We start from the raw sequence: 21,649 nt of genomic DNA, 5'->3' as shown, positions 1-21,649 counted from the left end.
ATTAAACTTTTGCAGTATTCTGACCACTCTCTTCGTTCCTGGCAACTCTTCAGCATCTAGAAAATATGGTCATGTCATGTTGAGGTTGATTTGTTCTGAGAGGAGGAGCGTGGTGGGAGTAAGAGGCACGGAGTCACCACATAGACCCCAGGAGTCAGGTGAAAGTGGGCCAGAGGCAAGCAGCCCGTAGACTCATTTATTTCAGTTGGTGCAACAGCTTATATAGCCAAGGCAGCCAATCCAGTCATGGGGAGATCTGTGCCCTAACCAATCACAGCCTATTGCCAGGCAGTATCCGAAGCCATCCAGTCACAACCTGTTGCCAGTCAGGCTCCGTTTGCCATGTGGTTTCCAAAGCCATCCAATCACAGCCTGTTGCCAGGCAGGCTCTGTTGCCAGGTGGTTTCCCAAGGGATTTCCCAGTGGGTTTCCGAAGCCACTCCTGAGTAATTGAGCTCACTTGCCAGCGGCCATCTTGGCATGGCTTTCTCATTCCACCACATTTCTCATTCCACCACAATGTCAGATCTGTAAGACAAGTGCAACTAAACCCATTTTTCATAGGTAGTCTGCCCAAAAGTTGGATCCTTGGACATTTGCCCAACACAAAGGAGAAGCTGGGAGTTTTCACCTATTTGCTCTGAGCTGAGAGGTGAGGCTGTGGAGACTTTTCCAGTTGTGTGGTACATTAAATTGTTGTCTTTGAGATCACTTGTTCCCAGGTAGCTAGAATATGCTGGATTCAGTTAGTATTCCAAGACATGTGAGACATATAGGAAACTAGTATTTTGGTCAGACTCTAAAAGGTTGTGTTGCTGGACATACAGTCCAACTCTTTCCCTCCATAAAGGAAAGCTGGGAACTGGGATTTATTGCCCATTCACTCTTGACTGAGCCAAGGGGAAGAATTATGAAAAGTGCCTATCACTTCCAGCCACTACCTTGTTCCATGTGGACCTCAGGAGACTATCATATGTCAGCTCTCATAAGTTCTCCGAGACAGGAGAGATAGAAACCAGACTCCCAGGAGGGAGCTGGAACAGTTGAACTGTTGGATGTGTGGTTCAGCTACTTGGCTCCTTTGGAAGAAGCTAGGGCTTCTTGTTATTTGTTTATTTCTTCCTGCTCATTCTGCCCTGAACCAAAGGAAAGAGCTGTAACAAATGCCTCCACACGTGTCAAGTCACTATTCATTTTGGTAAACCCCAGGAGGCTGGTAGATGCTGGCTGTCTGAGAGAAGTGAGATAGAAAGCACTCTCTTGGGTAGGAGCTATACAAGTTGGGATATTACGTGTGTACTCCAACTCCTGTTCTCTCCATTGAAAATCTGGGAGCTAAGAGTTCCCTGTTGATTGTGCTGGGATGGAGGTTATGGCTAGAGGGCATTTTTGCTTTTCTTTCTGGTTTTGATATGGCTGGACTCTCACTCACCTAGGGTGAAGGAGTCTTTCCACTAACTGATGGGTTTCTCACAAAGGAAATTGATCCATGTGGTGCTTTTAAATTAGTGTATTCATGGGGGAAGGAGGATCCAGGATTTTGCGTTCCTCGATCTTGTTGACATCACTTCTGTTGCACAGTAATTCAGTCTCGGTAAAGAGTAATAATAAATTAGAAGAGGGTAGGGAAAAACTATGCCTTCCTATTTGAAAATTCCCAAGCAGCTTGAAACTTGTCTAAATTATTCCTTATATAGATTCATGTTGTGATGTTGTGAAGCAAAGAAAGGCTGTAATTGAGTGAAGAAGATGTTTGAAAGGCTGTTGATTTTCAGGAATGAAAACTTAGTGTATCAACAAAATGTGAAAACCTAGTTGTTGTAATACTGTTCAGAGACAGTTTGTTTACAAATTGGCCATACTTTCTAAGAGACATATGGTTTCAAAAGACAAGCACACACAGAAATACTTATGTGGAAACAGAGATATTGAAATAACATTATGATGGATTATGTTGACTAGTCTTTTCCATTTATTCTATGGTAGAAAGATAAAGAATTCAGTAGAAATTTTACTTAAGCCATTATCTTCCTGGGGTCCATGGTTGGGTTCACATATGGCGAATATCTTCCACTTATTGAACCACTTAGAGATTTGTGAATAATATCATCTAGCATGTTGAGGCTTTATGTGCATTATGGACAAAGGTTGAATCAATCCCTCCCTTTCTTTATCTTCCTCTCTCTGTGTCCAGCTCTGGCTCTGGCTGTGGCTCCCTCCTTCCCACCCTTCTGTCTCCACACTTAAGAAATTGGAGCAAACAGAGGCTATCAACTAAGATAGTGAATTGTGAAATTCATACAACACAACAAACAACTGAGGAAATAACAATGTTTAACTTGGAAATGAGATCATTTAGAATTATGGAGTGGGCAGATAGCTATATTTTATATTGAAAAACTATTGTGTGGGAATGGACTTAAGTTATCTATGTGCATTTATTCAGTGAATTGAAGTAAGTTAGAAGTACATATAAACTCCATCGCTTTATAAAATTAGTTCTGAGTGATTAGGTAATGAATGGTTTATTGAGAGAAAAGAGCATTATGATTAAAAATACTGAGTAGAGAATTTTCAATGCATAGAGTACAATTTACCTATTTGACTGCCATTAGAAAGAATAGGCCAAGTGCAGTTAGAACCTCAGGCAAATTTCCAAATATTTACTGCAGCCCATAAGTGAGGCCTATGAAGTACCATTCATGAAGGGGTGATGTTTGCCTTTTTCCAGCTGTGTTTGGCAGGTCACCGTATATTATGTTTCCAATTATGCAGCATTGACATCCAAACTCAATATTATAATACGAGCCTGCTTGTCACCAACTAAGGCAGGCTTACAGCTGTGAGCAGTTAGTCTAAAATGTAGTTCAGATTCTATCTTAGAGAACTTGCTTATACAACCAAGTATGTATTGATTATGATGTACCAGCATGAATTCCAAATTTGAGGTATTGCTGAATTTTTAAGAAGGATAATAAATTTTTTACTTAAGTGCAGACATTCAGTACACACTGGGAAATCTCAGGAAATTTTAATTAAACTTATAATTTAATTAAATTTGGTGTTGGTGATTAAGAATTGTATCACCTTCTATTAAAAAAAATTAATACGGTTTGTTAACTCTACCCTTAAATAGGAGATTTTTTCCCCCAAGTCTCCCAAATATCAGATAGGCAAGGAACACAAATTGATTTGTTTTTCCAACACAAAAATATGTGCATCAGAATGATGTGATAGCCTCTAAAATAGTCATAGTAAGCCTATCCTCTTTGATTGACTTGTCAGTTACACAAGAAAATGAGTCACATTATTCACTTCATGTTCTCGAACAAAAATAAAATTATCCAGTGCACTCTTTCACCTTATTTCCAGACTTAGAGGTAATTGAATTTTGGCTGGTTTAAAAAGTCAAATTCATCTTCAAAGAATCAAGATTTACTACTTGGCAGATATTAAAGACATGCCCAGGACGAAAGGCAAGTCCAGAAGGAAGGGCTTCAGGAGTTTGCATCCAGACACACAGGGCTTCTTCCTGTCCTTGTCTTAGGCAAAGTCTCCATGGTTGCTGTGACCTTGAGCAGGAATTTCCTTCCCCTGCTAAGAACCAACAAGTCAGTCTTAGTCCGGAGGAGGTGTTATGTCTCTCCCCCTGGTTGAGATTTTTGTCCTTCTGTCCTTCCATGGGTAGCAGTTATCTTTTGCATGTATCCTAGTGGCCAGAGGATTTTCTGTCCCTTCCCTGGAGCCAGATTGACTTTGCCTTTACCGCTCCACTCTCTTTGCATGGCCTTTGTGAGCAAGAAGGGTTGGTGCTCAAGAAACTTAAAGCTTTTGCTTTGTGAGATAAAATAGTTCAGGGAAACGAGCAGAGCCTTATGACCATTTCCTGGCTGCCATAGATCACGTAACTCCCACCTGCACTGCAAGGAAGGGTCTTGACCCCAGGCTCCCTCATAGCATCTGATGGAAGCCCGCAGGAGGGAGCCTGCCCATGAGTGCCACCTCCCCTTCATTTGGGACACCAGCTCTTCCACAGTGACACATTAGCTCAGGTGTTTGTAATGAATAAAGGATGGACAAGCACACATGGGAAAAGCTATGTCTTAGAAAGTAAATCTGTTTTACAGAGCTGCTCTTAGTGTGTGAGTGGCATTAGAATTATAAGAGCAAATACAAGCATGCTGCAAAAATTTGTGGAAAATTAAATGAAAAGGTAAGTTTATTTTGGTACAAAATTTTTTGAAATTCATACGTATGAGAGCTCTTTGAAAGGTTCATATATAAGCATATGAAAAAACTATGGATTTCAAAAAAAATTGCACCAAAATAAACATCTTTTAATGCAATTTCCGTGATGTTTTGAAGTTACCTCGTATGGTTTAGCACAACTGTCAAAGTGGAACACATAAGAGTCTGATATCTATAAGTTGCTGATTTACTGAAATTCCAGCTTATTGCATCTCCCTTCAAGATCTTCAGCAGGCCTGGGCAAAGGAAGCATTTTGGCACTAGGCCATCAAGGGCTACTGATGACCATGTCTCTGTCTTAGTGCCTGTTGTTTTCCTGTTGACAGAATCGCATCGCCAAGCGCAGCAGGAAGCTGGTGGACTACGACAGTGCCCGCCATCACCTGGAAGCCCTGCAGAGCTCCAAACGGAAGGATGAGAGTAGGATCTCGAAGGTACAGACCCATCCCATGATGGACACCACTCTTCATACCTTATGACCTGTAGCAGCTTTGCTTTTAAAACTAATGTGTCCAGTTTAAAAGGAGATTGGAATCAGGACAGAATGTACACAAACATGGTGCTTGTGGATTGCTTCTCATTGTTTTCATTAAAATAAGGTTTTTCATGTTATTGTAGAATTTACATATGTGACACTGACCCACACATTTTGATCAGCATAAACTTCGGGTACCTGTTCAACACTTGCTCTTCATTCTCTCTCCTTAATACAATAGCCCATGAGCTACAGAAAGGTAAAGCAAGCTTCTAAGTTCATACCATGAGTGAACTAGCATTCCATTGCCAGGAATGTGTTATAATACCTTTCCCACACTTGTTTTTAGAAAACACTTTCTGATTCTTCAAGATGCAGCTTAAATATCACCTTCTCTTCTGTGGAACCTTCTCTGATTCTGGTACCATCTTCCTTATAGCATGCTCCATAAGAGATCATAAATCCCTCTTAAAAATACATCTTGTAGTATAATTATTTAGACTTCCAATGAGACTGGGAATTTCTTGGACAAGCTTTCATGTCCAGTATCCAGAGCAGAGCTGCCTATGTGGAAGGCAGTTAATCTATCTTTATGAAATAAATGAATCCACCAGAAACTGCAGGAGTAACCGTTGTCAACAATCTAGTTTCCTGTTTTAGGGAGTCTTATTACTTAATTTCATTGAACAAAAAAGATAGTAGATTTTAAGCAAATATTTCTGCTTCCCAAAATGTTTTCATGATGCTGTATGACTATTCCTATGTTATATTCGATGATGCTGTTGTACATAGAACTGCCTTGTTTTTTAGTGTAAGCACACATTGTATATTGTTCTAGGCAGAAGAAGAATTTCAGAAAGCCCAGAAAGTGTTTGAAGAGTTTAATGTTGATCTGCAGGAAGAGTTACCATCATTATGGTCAAGGTAAAAATTTTTCTGTACATGTTGTACATGTCCTCTATAGGAATTGCAGAGTGGTGATTATGCCTTGTCTTGTCCCTATTGTCTGTGATGCCTCCACACTGTCCAGTAGAAGTGTTCATGTCTATACTTACAGTGTGGCAGCTACTTGCTGCATGTAGCTATTGGGCACTTGAAATATGGCCAGTGTGACTGAGGAACTGAATTTTGAACAGAATTCATTTTGTTATTTAATTGATTTAAATTTCAGTAACCTTATTTAACTAACTGTTGGTATATTAGATAGCACAGTTTTAGACATTGACATATTTCTTAAATGGAGACCCGAATTTCATCTAGAGGCATTAGGAGGATTGCCCTTAATCTTGAAATCCATACCCTTTCAGCTCTTTGTGGAATTTTTTTTTTAATTCCAGGAGTTCATACGATTTTCTAGCTTTGAAGATAACCCTCTACTTTACTCCATGACCTGTTACAGTGAACTCCATTCCTATCCAGGCACTAAAAATTCCTATTTATAGGTACTCTGCATTTCTCATGGCCTGAAGTACATCTTCTAAAATCTGTCCTAAAAACCAAGCCTTTTTAAGCTGAAGCTGGGCCTTATGTTCTTCATTTTCCATCCTCAACCCCATGCTACCACCCAAATAAATAGCATCATGTGCCCCTTACCATATTGCTGTAAGTCCAGTCCTCTAGCTCTAACTTTGAACCAGTTGGAACTTAGCTATATGAATTCTAGTGGTTCTAACTTATCTTCCAAAATTGTAAGCATTTGAAAGTCTAAATTAAAGTTTATCCATTTCTATGTTCATTCCTAGTGCTCTCAACTCTTTGCCAATAAAGGCATTCAGCATTTATTTTTGAACTGCTGAAACATCTGGTTTGCCCTTCGATGAGGTCATTGTAAAACCACCCGGTAGAACACTCTTCAATGTTCAGCCATTGCTCCAGATTCAATATGTGAGAAATTATTTGAATTTACTCATTCTTTCTGTTACTGGATCTCTGGTGGAGAGGACATTACTTGATTCTTGAACTTGGCCAAGAAAGAATTCAAAGCCAGTTCCCGGCAAGCAAGAAGCAAAGTTTTATTAAGCAAAGTGAAAGTACACTTGGGGAGCCAAGAGGGCAGGCTTAAGGAGAGGCTGCCTCCATCAGCTCCTGGGATGGTCTTTTATTGCCTGTATCTTAACTGAGAGGTAAAATATTCCTCCCATGGGGCTGGAGTTTTGTAGACTGGGGAGAAGTTTTCTTGGAAAGAATGGGAAGCTGTTTCAGTTTCTGTATGGTAGGATCCAATTTGTCATGGTGATTTTGAAGGCCGAGTAGCTTAGAAACCACAATACTGATTATATTATAATCACCCTGGGGACTGCTAAAGAGCAGGCAGCTGGTGTATCTTTGCCTGGATCCAGGCCAGGGAATTCTGTTTTTGTTCCTCCTTTAGGCAGGAAAGATCTTGCCACATATCTTGTCTCTCTGGCTGCTGATTGGCAGTGGGTTTAACCGTGTTTAATTGCTATAGCAAAGGTGTCCTAGCCTGCTCCCCTCCTTCCCACTCCCTTCCCAGCTTCCTCTAAGGGCAATCCAGCCACCTGCTCTACCATTTCAACAACTGATTTTCTCCCCTTTGGTACTAATTTTCCTGGACTCCTAAGCCTCAAAGCTTTGGTTTCATACAAGAACCCACAGATCATCAGTGGAAACCCACCATTGTTCTTCAGTGCAGCCTCCTAGATGAGTTGCCACTTCACTTTCTAATCTCACTGCCACGAATTTAACCCATATCATCCTTTTGTGGATTGAGAGTCTTGCCCTAGCGTTTTCTTGACCTCTTTCTTTCAGAAGTCCCATCTTGACATGTCTGTGATCCACTTAGGACTTTACTGTATGTACCTGAAGAAGACACATCCTCACATCCTCCCCCCCCCCCATAAAGATGTTTTTAAAATATTAGGAATAGCTTTAAATGTTTTAACTTATTTGAGAGATGAAGAGAGACACACAGAGAGAGAATGACAGTCAGAGACAGAGAGACAGACACACACATACACAGAGGTCGACAAAGAGAGAGCTTCCACTGTCTGGTTCATTCCCTAACTGTCTGCACTACCCAGTAATGGGCCAGGCCAAAGTTAGAAGCTGGGAACTTAATCCAGGTCTTCAATGTGAGTGTCAGGGGCCTGCTTATTTGAGCCATTAGTGGACCTACAATAGCAGGAAGCTACAGTCAGGGGTGTGGTTGTCTTAACCAACAGCTTAACTGCTGTGCTAAATGCCCATTGCTTGTCCTCCAATGAGGATTTTGAACAGCTGGAATATATAACTTTCAGGGTATATATGATTCAAATATTAAGTTACTCATGCCTACTTAAAATTCACAGATTTTGGCCGGCGCCATGGCTTAACAGGCTAATCCTCCGCCTAGCGGCGCCGGCACCCTGGGTTCTAGTCCTGGTTGGGGTGCTGGATTCTATCCCAGTTGCCCCTCTTCCAGGCTAGCTCTCTGCTGTGGCCAGGGAGTGCAGTGGAGGATGGCCCAAGTCCTTGGGCCCTGCACCCCATGGGAGACCAGGAGAAGCACCTGGCTCCTGCCATCGGATCAGCGCGGTGCGCCGGCCATGGCAGCCATTGGAGGGTGAACCAACGGCAAAAAGGAAGACCTTTCTCTCTGTCTCTCTCTCTCTTTCTTACTATCCACTCTGCTTGTCAAAAAAAAAAAAAAATCACAGATTTTGTGAAATGGTATAGTTTTCTGGAAATATCCATATTTTTTGCTTGTATATATATAACTTTGGCAGCTGTGTCTTTGTGTACTGAAGACATGCATCTGGTCCAGCAGTCACTCTGCAGAGCTTATTATCACCCTCCGTAGATGCTCCATCCCAAACCAGGTTGCCATTTGCCTACAGTAAGATAGTTATTCTTTTCATTCTCCCTGTAAAAGACGCTGATCTCCAGTGTAATTATTTCATTGCTTTTAAAAACTGATCTTCAAAATGGCTTGAGTATCACAATGTTCAGTACTTCTAATTATGAGATAATATCACTGGGATGTTGGAAATCGCCAATCGTGAAATAATATCCTTGGGGAGGGGCTGGCACCATGGCGCACTAGGTTAATCCTCTGCCTGTGGTGCCCATATGGGCACCGGTTCTAGTCCCGGCTGCTCCTCTTCTGATCCACCTCTCTGCTGTGGCCTGGGAAAGCAGTAGAAGATGGCCCAAGTGCTTGGGCCCCTGCACCCACGTGGGAGACCTGGAAGAAGCTCCTGGCTTTGGATTAGCACAGCTCCAGCTGTTGACGCCATTTGGGGAGTGAACCAGTGAAAGGAAGACCTTTCTCTCTGTCTTTCCCTCTCACTGTCTATAACTCCACCTCTCAAATAAATAAAATCATAAAAAAATACTCTAGGGGAAATGTATTGGGGGTATGATTAGTTGTTTTCTAGTGATCCCTGCAAGCATCCAAAGTTAGCTTTAACGGATGGTATTCCAAGCTTATGTGCTCTCCTCAAATAATATTTATCCAAATTAAAGTAGTTGTCAGAATGCCTTGTCACATGAAAGACTTTGTAGGAATTTAAAAACAAAAGGTGTATCTGAGAGATAATTTTGGAAAGAAACCTGTCGGTTTTCTGGTCAAATATGCTAGAAATCATTCAATGCATTTTAAACCACTCTACTTGCACTCAGGGCCTCTTTCCTCTTTATAGCAATCCACATATTGCTATTTGATGACAACCTAGCTTAGACTTTCCTTTCTATATAGTGTGTCAATATAAAGAGATACCTTGAAGTAAATTCAAATTACTTGACCACAATAATGATATGTATATATATGATGTATATATGGTGTGTTCATCTCTGTGTGTGTGTATTGTGTGAATAAAAGATCCTTTTTGAATACTTTCTAATTTTCCAGGTATTATTTTATGTATTTTATATATATATGTAACTGCTTATTGTCACAATTATACATGAAGTACCAAAGGACTATATCAGTTAAACACCTTGCCTGTGATTGTAAGGTGCATAGATTATTAAGCTGGCATTTCAAAACACTTTTGTGGTTTTTTCTGTCAATCCTACTGCCTGTTTCTGGGGTCCCTTTTTCTCTGAAGCAAGACTTTATGCTGGTGTGATTTTTTTCAAGTTACTTCATAAACACTTACGTTCTTTTCGCAGCCATATAGCTCACTGTTGAAATTGAAGTTCATTCTTTGTGTCTGCCCTGTCTCCTGTGATGAGGCACATAGTACTGGACTCTCAGTAGTGGGTGTGGATTAAGTAATCAGAGCGTGGAGCCCTGCGTCACACAGTTCATAACCATTCAGAATGTGGAGTGGACTGTTCAGAATGGCACTGTAGGTCCAGTTGAACTCTAGTGTTGCTCAGGTCCTCTGTTTTCTTACTGGTCTTCTGCTTTGCTGTTGGGTTCATTATAGAAAGTGCAATATTGAAGCCCCAACTGTTATTGACCCTATTTTGTTGGCTTTTGCTGCATTTTTTAAAATTTCTTTTTAACATTTTATTGAAATACAGTATACATATATAGAAATGCATGTAAGTGTACAGATAAATGAGTTTTTGGTCCTCTGATCACACTCATAACCAACACCCAAAAATATTTTTTAAGAAAGTAGACATTTATTTAATCTACACAAGGTATTTTTTTTCTGGTCATGTGCCAGTTATGGATATTCATCTAAACAGTGTAACAATTTCAGATATGCTATATATTAGGAAACAAAATTTCAGCATAGTAGAATGGGAATTTTTTTTTGCTAAATATATTGAAATTTCAGTATGTTTAACAGAAATGCACTTACACACTGATAACACTAGATCAACAAAATGTAAGCAAAAATATTCATTAGTGAATCACAAAAGGAGAAATATAAATGGACAGTAAATATTGAGTAAAAAAGTATTACCTTTAATGAAAGCAGTATAAGTTTGTAAGTCAGTTGAGATACTGACTTCTGGCTATGGAATTTACAAAGGTGATGTGTTAGGTAATGTTCAAGGCTTAGTGAATGTAAATGGTTCAGAGAGTGAGCGTGAAGGCTTCCACTGGCCATACCTTTCACCAGCATTGCCATTCAAGAAACCTACTTGAAGGAAATGATGAGGCTGTGCACAAAGTTTTAATTATGGATATTCTTTAGGGCCGAGAGCTTCAGCTGGGTCTCCTATGTAGTGTTTTCTCTAAACCAGCAGCTTCAATATCTCATGGAACCTGCTAGGTATGGAAATCTCAATCTCCAACCCCAGATCTGCTGAAGCAGAAACACGCACTCCAGAGGTGTCTGATGCCCACTGACGTGTGAGACCCTCCATGTTATGCCAGTAACTGAGTGTTCAGAGAGGTTGTACTGTATGCCACGAGACGTTTTTCTGTTTAACAGATAAGAAAAAAATGAGCATACTTTGAGTTAGAATTTTATTTTAGTTCAATATTATTTAAATTGTGGAAAGAAAACCTAGTTTTAATGCATTTCATTGCCATTAAACATTTATTGGGCTGACTAGCCTTTCCCTCTTCTTTCTTCTTTGTATTTCCATGTGGTAGACGAGTTGGATTTTATGTTAATACTTTCAAAAATGTCTCCAGCCTTGAGGCCAAGTTTCATAAGGAAATTGCGGTGGTGAGTAATGATGATTGGTTTTACATATGGCATATAAAGTAAAGGAAAGTTTATTTGGAAGTAAATGAAGTAGTATGCAGAAAATTCACCCTTTTACGTGTTTCTTTGGATACTGTGGTATTATTTGCAGCAGAATTTTTACAGTGTTTTCATAGTGACCACAAAGCCTTCTATATCTTTTGAAGATTTTATTAAACACTCACTGTTATCTTTTTTAGCCACCTGATAAAGTTAGATATCTAAAATGGTACTTCAGCAGATGAGAAATTGGTCTTAGATATTCAGATAATTAGCAATGCTACTGTTGATTAATGTCTCTTAGTTCCTCTGGGTGGTTGTATGGCTATTTTCAGAGAGTCAATGTGAATAATGAAAACTTTTGTGTCTTGGTAAATAAGAATACATAGAAATAGATATGGATTTTAAATTTGAAACATATTTAGAATTTAAGTTATCTTGAGGCCACCTTAAGTATAATATACTCTAGTTTTTTAATAAATAACTCTGTCTTGGGGGGGAATAGCCTGGATTGGCGCTGGGATGACTTGCAACTAATAGACAAGTGGCCTCTATCCCCTTAGCTTTGCCACAAACTGTATGAAGTGATGACAAAACTGGGCGACCAGCACGCTGACAAGGCCTTCACCATTCAAGGAGCTCCCAGGTAGGCTGTTTTGTTGTGTTTTTTGTTGTTGTTGTTGTTGTTTTTAATCAGAGCTGAGTTCATTTCCAAGCACCTTTAATCTGCTGCAACGTGCGGACCAACCTATGCTATTGCATTCATCGTATAAATCTCAAAAAGAGCCCTTCCGTCCAGAGGCTGACATACATCTTAGTTGTATGTGTTCATATTTACTTTGGGCATGCATTTTGCCCCATGAGAGTTCTTGCTGGTATCACAGTAGAAGTATCTGCCTCTTCCTGGTTTCCGTGGGACTTGATATCCATGGTGTGAGTTTTGATATGCAGCTTCTAGTTGCATACTTGTGAGCTTTCTCCGGAGAAGAAGAGAATCCTCAGGATTCATGTCACTTATTCCTGATCCTTAGCATTGGTGCTGACCTTAGTGGTGAATCCATTTGGGAAAGGAAAGAGGAAGTAGGTGAGACCCCATTATCATCTGTCATCCTCATTGTAGGTGTCACCAATGCTGTGTTGTTGCACACTGCTGTAGCGAGTATGCTGGCCAGATATACTGCAGCCCAGGGATCTGTAGGTTCATTGTCTGCCTCGCCAGAGTTTGGTTTCACACAAGCTCTCTCCTGCGGTTTCGGAATCCACTTTTTCCCATCATTCGCAGGCATTTTGTACTCAGAGAACTTAGCCTCACAAACCTTTGGCTGAAAGCCAGACAACTCCCTGTTCATTTGCATGACTACGAAGCTAACTCGCTCTGCCTGCCTTAAGTAAGTCCAGCAACCCCTACGATTAAAGGTCTAATATGTATTTTCAACCAATAGGAAAAAATAAGGTACTATCAAAGTGAATGGCTTCTAAGGTGATATGCAGTCCTGCCATTCTGTTTTTGTGATTTTAATATCAACCACTCAGGCACACACATTTATAAAAACTCACAGTCATATGCATACAACAACATCTACATATGCTAGTGTTTGGATCTCCTTAGAATCTGTTAATTTCCCTGCCTGTTGGATCAGCCATACTTGCAGTCTCTACTATGCTGTTTTCCTAAGTGAGCAGTAAATCTGTTTTCTCTTTCTATGGAAAAACCATTGCCTGAAAGAACATAGGAAAGTGACAGTTAATGTTTTCATTACAATTATTTCAACATTGGGCTAGGCACAAAGGAAGAATCAGAGTAGAAATATCAAAATGATATTTTAGTGTTTTAAAAAATTAAATACATGAAAAAAATCAAGGGTTGCTCTTTTACCTGAAAATGAGAGACCAATACATTTGAAAGTTACAGTGTTGCTGACTCAGATAAAGTGAAAGGAAAACAGGGCCATGTCCACTTACCAAATGTTCCTTTCATTTTTTCCAACATTCCTCTGCAGCACGAGGCGGTGAGTGAGATCGTTGGCATCTCCGAGGCATAGCCGAGGCTGTGTTTCCTGCCAGAGGCCATGATTGCTGGCCCCTGGCCCAATCATGCAGTGTGTCTGTGTTCTTTCAGAAGGACCCAGTGCCCTCAGCCCCTTGAATATGTAGACCCTGCTGCTGTGTACGTGCTATTTTATTTTGGGGACACAGGCTGTGTTCCTTTGAGTTGTAGACTGTAGAAATCCTTAGAAAAGTAGGATGAGTCTCCAGTGCCCCCTAATACATACATTTGGGCTATTCACTGGCTCCTGGCCCATTGTGGAGAACACATTAACATTACTGAATCTCATCCATTAGTGATTTGTATGTGCATTTCCAGGTGTCTTGAGTTGAGCCATTGTTTTACAAGGTGTAGAAAGAACTAATCAGTGAATTTATTTCCAAATGTTATCTGAAAGCCCTACTACAAAATCTGTATTAGAATTATATTGAGGATGCCTATGGTATGAAATTGATAATTTTCTGTGTAGACTTTTCTATAGATTGTGACATGGCAAGATTCTTTTGTAAATTAAGAGTAATTCTAGTTAAATTAATGCAGCGTAGTTGAAAGATTCCTTCAGAGCTTGTTTGGCGGAGTAGAAAGAATAGAACATTTGTGTTCTGATCCACCAAATTGCTGTGTGACATTGTGGTGGAGAGAGAGGGATGGAGGGAGAGAAAGAGAGAGACAGAGGGAAAGCGCTCCTCACATCTGTTGATTGATTCCTCAAATGGTCAGCTTGGGCTTAGTCTGTCCAAAGCCAGGAGCCAGGAACTCAAAGCAGGTCTCCTGTGTGGGTGGCAGATCTCCAGTCACTTGAGCCATAACTGCCCTCTCCCAAGGTTCTCATTACTGGGAGGCTGGAGTCAGAAACTGGAGCTGGGAATTGAACCCAGGCACTCATGTGGGGCATGGGCATCCCCAAGGGTGGGCCGAATACCTGCTCCATATGGAGAATGTTAAATCTTTCTGTGCTCCACTTTATGTAATCACCTATAAAGTGGGAGCATGGCTACTGTGAAGATAATATATGTCTGGGGTCTGGCACAATGTGTATAATAAATGGTACCTAGCCGGCGCCGTGGCTCAACAGGCTAATCCTCCGCCTTGCGGCGCCGGCACACCGGGTTCTAGTCCCGGTCGGGGCACCGATCCTGTCCCGGTTGCCCCCCTTCCAGGCCAGCTCTCTGCTGTGGCCAGGGAGTGCAGTGGAGGATGGCCCAAGTGTTTGGGCTCTGCACCCCATGGGAGACCAGGAGAAGCACCTGGCTCCTGCCATCGGAACAGCGCGGTGCGCCGGCCGCAGCGCGCTACCGCGGCGGCCATTAGAGGGTGAACCAACGGCAAAGGAAGACCTTTCTCTCTGTCTCTCTGTCTCTCTCACTGTCCACTCTGCCTGTCAAAAAAAAAAAATCTATTAAAAAAAAAGAAAGAAATGGTACCCATTAATCACCATCACAGTTATTAGCAACCAGAGTTAACCTGGAAGGAGGGAATAGGATCACAAAGAGTGCCTGCTGTGCTTCAGGATTTCTGTGGGATGGAGATCAAATCAGTACTGTTGACCAAGTGAGCACTGTGCCTCAGAAGGACTCTTGATCAATCCCCTGTGTTCGTCTAGCGATTCGGGCCCCCTGCGCATTGCAAAGACGCCATCACCACCGGAGGAGCCTTCACCCCTGCCAAGCCCGACAGCTAGCCCGAATCACACATTAGCACCTGCGTCTCCTGCACCTGCCCGGCCTAGGTCACCTTCACAGGTAGGAAGAGATCAGATATATTGGGGACTGGAAGAACTCATGGGGGGGGGGGGGTGACCCCATCTGGGATCATCCCATGGGGTTGGGCCTTAAGAGAAGTCTGTCTCGTCGAGGAGAGGGAGGTGTGCAGCTTTAAGCATTGTGATTGCCACTAGGGAATCCATCTGTTTTCCTTAATCACTCACCCCATGTTTGAGCTTGTTGGGACTTCTCACCACATCCGTGGCTTCTCCTCTTCTACCGTCCATTGCTCTCAGAATCCTTTCTTTTCAAGGCTCCATTCTATCCTGCCTCCCCCATGAAACATTTGGAGCAGTTACTGTCAAGAAAAGCCATTGCATTTGTGTGTCGTTTCACACGCTCTTTTATCATTATATTGCCCATGAGTAGCCACTCAGGAAAACTGTCTGGAACAAATAAATGAAAAGAAATGGGAAGGGTCAGGCAGAGGTAATGAGAGGGAAAAAATGTCCCCCTTATGGTCCCAACTTTGGGTGAAAATAAGTTCCTGTAGGAAAACCTGAAGCCCCCAGTCCAAGGCAGGCTTTGATGTATGTGACTGAAACCCAGGAAAGTTGTAACAAGATGTGTGTAACACAGGGGCCTCTGAAGTTCTCACTTTTCAAAATCATGGGAAATGGAAGCTGCCTGATTCAAATGAAAAACTTGCTTGGTTTTAGTTTGAAATTCTAATTGACTGCTGACGTGAGAGATCATTTTCGGTTTATTTAGAGGAGTTATTACCTTAGTTTAACCCTCAGGGCCCTGCAGCCCCAGGCACAGGGCTTGTGTTGAGATGAACGGACTCTCACAGCCTGAGTTTTCCCCATTGGACCATTGCTTGTCCACAGAGCCACCCAAGTGGAGGGCCTCGTTTCCCTGAGGCAGGAGGCTTATTTCCATGCCGAGATCTAAGTTTTCATCAGAGACCCATCTGTCCACCTCATTGGGTTCCTGTGACATTTCTGCATGTCTCTCATATCATTAATATGTGGATCTAATGCTTCCTAGACAAGGAAAGGGCCTCCCGTCCCACCTCTGCCCAAAGTCACCCCAACGAAGGAACTACAGCAGGAGAACATCATCAATTTCTTTGAGGACAATTTTGTTCCAGAAATCAGCGTGACGACGCCTTCCCAGGTGAGTGCCTGGTGTGGGGCCAGGATGCCTATGAAAGACCACGGGAGAGCAACGCTTAGGGGTCAGCTCTAAGAGAAAGCAGCAGATGTTAGTGCCAGCAACACAGTGTTAATTATCAGTCAGGTTTGCTTCGATTACTTGGGGTGTCTCGAGTATTCTTAAATACTTGTACAGTATTTTAAAATACCCATTTTTTAATTAAGAGTTGTGTACACTTATTTTGGAAAGATGGAAAAATACTGAAAAGTGTAAAAAGTATAAAATGATGAATTTTATATTCGTTTAATTCCTGCCTCTCCAACATACCACTGGTAGGCTTTTGTATATTTCTTTTTAGTCTTTTTTAAATTTGCACTGATTTTGTACCATAGCGTTCGGATTATATTGTTATTTGTTCTTGACTTTTCTATTTAATTTTATTGAGTATTTTTTCATCTGATAATAATTGTCTTTGAAAAACATATTTTAAAAGATTTCCTATTATTCTTATTTAATTGCGGGACAGGGTGAGAGACAGAAGCTCTCACCTGCTGATTCACTCCCCCAAATGCCCTCAATGGCTAGGACTGGGCCAGGCCAACAACAGGACTAGGAAACTCAGTTCAGGTCTCTCGTGCATGGCAGGAACCCAACTACTTAAGACATTGAGGGAGCACGAAGCTGGAATTGGGAGCTGTGCTGTGACTTACACCCAAGCATTCCTGAATGGGATGCTTGCATCTCAACCAGCCTCTTAATCACTGTACCAAATGCCAAACTGAAAGAAAACATAATTTTGCCATAGTATTCTATCAGTTATATGTACCAACCACTGATTATTGGCCACAAGTTGCTTCCAATTTTTCTGTTACTTCACCAGCATGCAGGGGCATCTGTCTCTAAATTAATTCATGTTTGTGCTTTCTATTATTTCTTTCATATTGATTTCTAGTAGAGTAAAGGAAAGTGTAACTAAAAGAAGGAAGCAATTTTAAGTCTTTTGCCTTCGGCAAGGTCGTGTCATTTACCTGATGAGGCAAGTTGAAAGTGCCAGTGTTTCCACCTGGGTGCCCATGCCCCACGCACAGCTGCCTGCTCCTGCCCTGTGAGCAGCTGAGTTGTCTCATTGACTCAAAAATAGTCCTAAGTTCAATGCTACTCTAATGTCATTGAAACCATCCCTGTTTTACCGGTAGAAGTCTCCAGAGACGTCATGTCAATACCATTTCCTCCAATGTCCTCAGGGTTAGAAATAGTACTTTCATTTTACAAGTGGTGCTAATGTAGTACTGTAGGTACTGAACATGTCAGTAAGCAACACTGTGTGCAATATTTCAATTATAATCACACCCTGTTGGTAATAGTAGTGATGGCATATTAATAATAACAGGGAGCTCAGAAAATTAAAACTCCAGAACAATGCAGTGGCAAATCACCATTTGGCATCCCTTTCAAGATATTTACCAACAGACACAATACTTTGAACCATTGTTTTACTTCTTTGGTTGTTTATTCGAGATGTTGTTTGGTAAGCTCATTAGGGCTGAAGTGTGAGTTTGTAGCCCCTTTGATTGGGGGTGGGGGTTGTGTTATCCGCCTGTGGGTATGTTGTGTATCTGTGGGCACAGAGACCCTGCCAAGGACGGCTGTTGTAGAGCCTCATGGTCTCTACCCAGCACTTGACAGTGACCCTGGCACCAAACTTGGGAGGTTTCAGGTTCCACCCTGTGCCTTGTATTTTCACCTACCCAGCTTCATTGTCTTTCTGCCTATGTGAATTTTCAAATTGAGAGTTTTTTTAGGGTGACATTACCCTAACTTGGTTAAATTTCTCCTGGGCCCTCCAAAAGTACCCTCTTAATCACATCACAAGTTAGGCACTTTGGTTTCCAGCAAGCCTGTGTACTTAGCTGAGGCCAGTCAAGTAGGAGGCAACTGAAGGAAGGAGAATGTGACACAGACTGACTCTGAAGGAAAGAGGGGGTCCAGAAGTGTTCTTTTATTTTAAATGTCATTTACGGTTTGCAGGCTCATAGATAAGGACCCTTCATGGCAGGGGCAGGGAGAAGGGGAGGGATCAAAACACTTTTCAAATTACAGGTGCCAGGAGAGGCCCCCAGGTCATTCTGGGTGCATTACCATGTGCTGATCCATTGAGGGAGAGTGATGAGTGAAGTCAGGAGCTGCGAGAGAGGAAGAAGGAGCATCCTACTGAACAGAAGCACCCTGCACCTGCAGCTCCTGTGAGGATGCAGCCCCCTAGTACAAGGGCTACTATCTCGGGTGTGCCAGTGATTCAGGCCCTGATCCCAAAGCTCCTGTCCGTCCACACCTTTCATAACTTACCAGGTATCACTTCCTTTAGTTGGCCAGGTAGCTTCGAAAGAACCAACCACCTGAGACGTCATGAGCCTGCGTCTTTTGGGGGTTCAGCCCCAGCCTTCTTTATATTGTTTTCTTTTAGTCTCGGAGGAGACAGAAGAGGGTTTATATTATTTTTTTTCTGAATCTGAGAAGCAACCTGGCTGCAGCAGCTGGACCACAGAGAATGATTTGAAATCTTTCCATTGACTAATCTGCTCTAGTCTTATGTCAAAATGCAAAGACAGGGGCCTGTGTTATGGCGTAGTGGGTTAAGCCACCACCACCTATAATGGCAGCATCCCATATGAGTGCCAGTTCGAGTTCCAACTGCTCCACTTCTGATCCAGCTTCCAGCTGATACACCTGGAAAGGCAGCAGAGGATGTCCCAAGTGCTTGGGCCCTTGCCTCCACATGGGAGACCCAGGTGGAATTCCAGGCTCCTAGCTTTGGCTGGGCCCAGTTCTGGCCATTTGGGGAGTAGACCAGCATATGGAAGATCTCTCTGTGTCTCTCCCATTCTATGTAACTCTGCCTTTCAAATAAAATAAATAAATCTTTAAAAAATTACACATTCTCTTATAAAAGATGCAAAGGCAGGGAGTGAAACAAGCTTTGTATTTCAGCCTACTTTCTGGCTTATTGAGTGAGATAATTGAGCTGTGTTTAAAAATATGCAGAGGCTGCCTTTTTCTGAAGGGTCTTTACAGTGTCCTCCATTGTGTGTTCCTCAGTGGATAGAGATGTTGGAAGCCATTGAAATCCACATGGTGCAAATCCATGAGCATCAACAGAGTACCATAGAGAATTAACAGATTTTTCTCCAGGGGAATATCCTGCTGAGTCAGGTGTATATCACGATGCTACTTACAATTGGACTGTATTTCAAAATAGTGTGACTTACGGTCTTCCAGACTTAGAGCTGCTGGACATAAAGACATGTATAAGGGGGTCTCCAAAAGTTCATGGAAAATTCCTACTATGAGAAAACTACATTGATTTCAATATTTTGCACCAAATAAACCTATCTTTTAATTCCATTTTTCATGAACGTGTTAATGTCCTCTTAAACATGTGCTTATAATATTAGATGTATCGATCAGGTGATATGTCAGACTACATTTAAGAGAATGAATCGTACCTGGGAACAATGTGTTTGGCAGTGAGTAGGTAAATGGACAAAAGAAAATAAATAACAGAGTCTGGAAAAATGAGATGCCAGCCGAATGGAAGTGGAGGGTTGAAAGCCAAACAGCTGAGATGTCTGAAGAGCTTTTCGTCCTGATACATTTAGTGCTGTGGAATAATCCATCTAAAGTTTAGCTTAGCAATTTTTTTCTGAGTCTTCCTATATTCACACATCTCCCCCCCCCTTGCTGTTTTTACCATGTACTTAATGGAGAAGAAAGCGTTTGTGTTCATCCTGCCCAGGAACTCAGAATACAGGGATTGACATACACCTGATTTCTGATGGATTTGAGGTGCTTGTCCATCCAGGTCATCATGATGGTGCTTCCCTCTCTGGTGTGCCTTGGGACTGAACACAGAGATCCAGCAGGCCTACAGAGCCCTCTAATGGCCCAAACCTTAACTAGAGCATAGAATTTTCTCTGAGAAATGCTCCTGCCCACTCCAGGGGAAATACCTGCTTATCAGACCAAAAGGCTTTACCTTGCTTTCCTGGGTCTTGGTTTACAGAAAAAAGAACTAAAGAATAAGTTCATCTTTTCCTATTTTTCCATCCCAACAAGTATTAAATAGAAAACCTGTGCATGTGTGTGAATTACTCTTAGAATAGCATTTTCCAAAGTGAGCTCTTGAGCCCTGGTCTCCTTAGATGCTGGGAAGCAGGGTCTGCTCATATGAGGCGAGGAAGGGCCTCCTCCTCTTGCTTCTTCATGGTTCAGGTCAGCCTTTTCAAGATTCTTGAAGAGTTCTGTTGTACTTGTTTACTGTCTGTCAGCTCCTTAGGGCCTTGCAGGATGCCATAAACGTAGGTAGGCACTCAAACAGATGAACAACAGGAGAACAGTTGATCAACTTGGAGGATGGCTGGAAGGATCTGCACTGCACTCTTCCTTTAAGGCTGTATCATAAATCTTAAGGAACGAATGCTTGACATCATCATTTTAAATGATTCTAACATCACAAATGTGCACTTGCTTGGATCCTCTCAGTGTACTGTAGTTAATGCCTTTATTCATATTATCTGTAATTATCCCACTTTAGCAATCTTGTTATAGGTTTACAACCACAAAGTTAAATTTCACTAAGCCACTGATTCATCATAATTATTGATCAAATGCTAAAAACTTGACTCACTGCTAGATATTATAAATGATTTTGTGATCCCTAGGTGAAAGTTATTTATGTTATATGAAAAATAATGTTCCTAAAATCTTTAATCAAATTTTCTGTCTTAAGCTTCCCGTTTGGCCCTCTTGTCCTCGTTGGGAAGTTGTGAGTGTCCAGCACAATACCTGGGGTGTAGTAAATGTTCTAAAAATATTTTAAAGAAAGCATAAAAGATGAAAAACCCTGGTTGCTCCTCTTCCAGTCCAGCTCTCTGCTGTGGCCCGGGAGTGCAGTGGAGGATGGCCCAAGTGCTTGGACCCTGCATCCGCATGGGAGACCAGGAGGAAGCACCTGGCTCCTGGCTTTGGATCGGCGCAGCATGCCGGCCATAGCGGCCATTTGGGGAGTGAACCAACGGCAAAGGAAGACCTTTCTCTCTGTCTCTCTCTCTCTCTCTCTCTCTCTCTCTCTCTCACTGTCTAACTCTGCCTGTCCAAAAAAAAAAAAAAGATGAAAAACCTATGGAAAAAGTAGTGCTTATGGCCTCATGGAAATCCAGTTCGCTGTGTTACAACTTAGGAAATCATTGTGTGTGTGTGTGTATAGGAGGAGTGTGCATGGGTGGTTACAGCTGGGGATCACGTGGTTTGGAGCCGGTTAGTTCTGAACGTTTTGACCCTGTAGGGTCAGTTGCAGTCTGTTATCTGTTATCCTTATAAAAATAATGCCTCAAAGGTGTATGATTAATGTAAAAAGTTAGTGAATAGT

The 21,649-nt window shown here is 41.8% G+C and overlaps 1 protein-coding gene across 4 annotated transcripts in view; it reads left to right on the top strand.

Moving 5' to 3' along the window:
- Positions 1-21,649, top strand: part of AMPH (amphiphysin) — a 219,687-nt gene that overhangs the window by 145,256 nt on the left and 52,782 nt on the right. For all 4 annotated transcript variants that reach the window (XM_062178101.1, XM_062178099.1, XM_062178100.1 and 1 more), the window contains exons 6-11: positions 4,575-4,682; positions 5,562-5,647; positions 11,223-11,298; positions 11,880-11,962; positions 14,967-15,105; positions 16,117-16,245. In XM_062178101.1, coding sequence (XP_062034085.1) covers positions 4,575-4,682; positions 5,562-5,647; positions 11,223-11,298; positions 11,880-11,962; positions 14,967-15,105; positions 16,117-16,245 — 621 coding nt within the window. The remainder of the gene's footprint in view (positions 1-4,574; positions 4,683-5,561; positions 5,648-11,222; positions 11,299-11,879; positions 11,963-14,966; positions 15,106-16,116; positions 16,246-21,649) is intronic.

The sequence above is a fragment of the Lepus europaeus genome, chromosome 20 (assembly GCF_033115175.1).
Source record: "Lepus europaeus isolate LE1 chromosome 20, mLepTim1.pri, whole genome shotgun sequence".
Taxonomy (NCBI): domain Eukaryota; kingdom Metazoa; phylum Chordata; class Mammalia; order Lagomorpha; family Leporidae; genus Lepus; species Lepus europaeus.
This window is presented reverse-complemented; position numbering and strand designations above follow the sequence as displayed.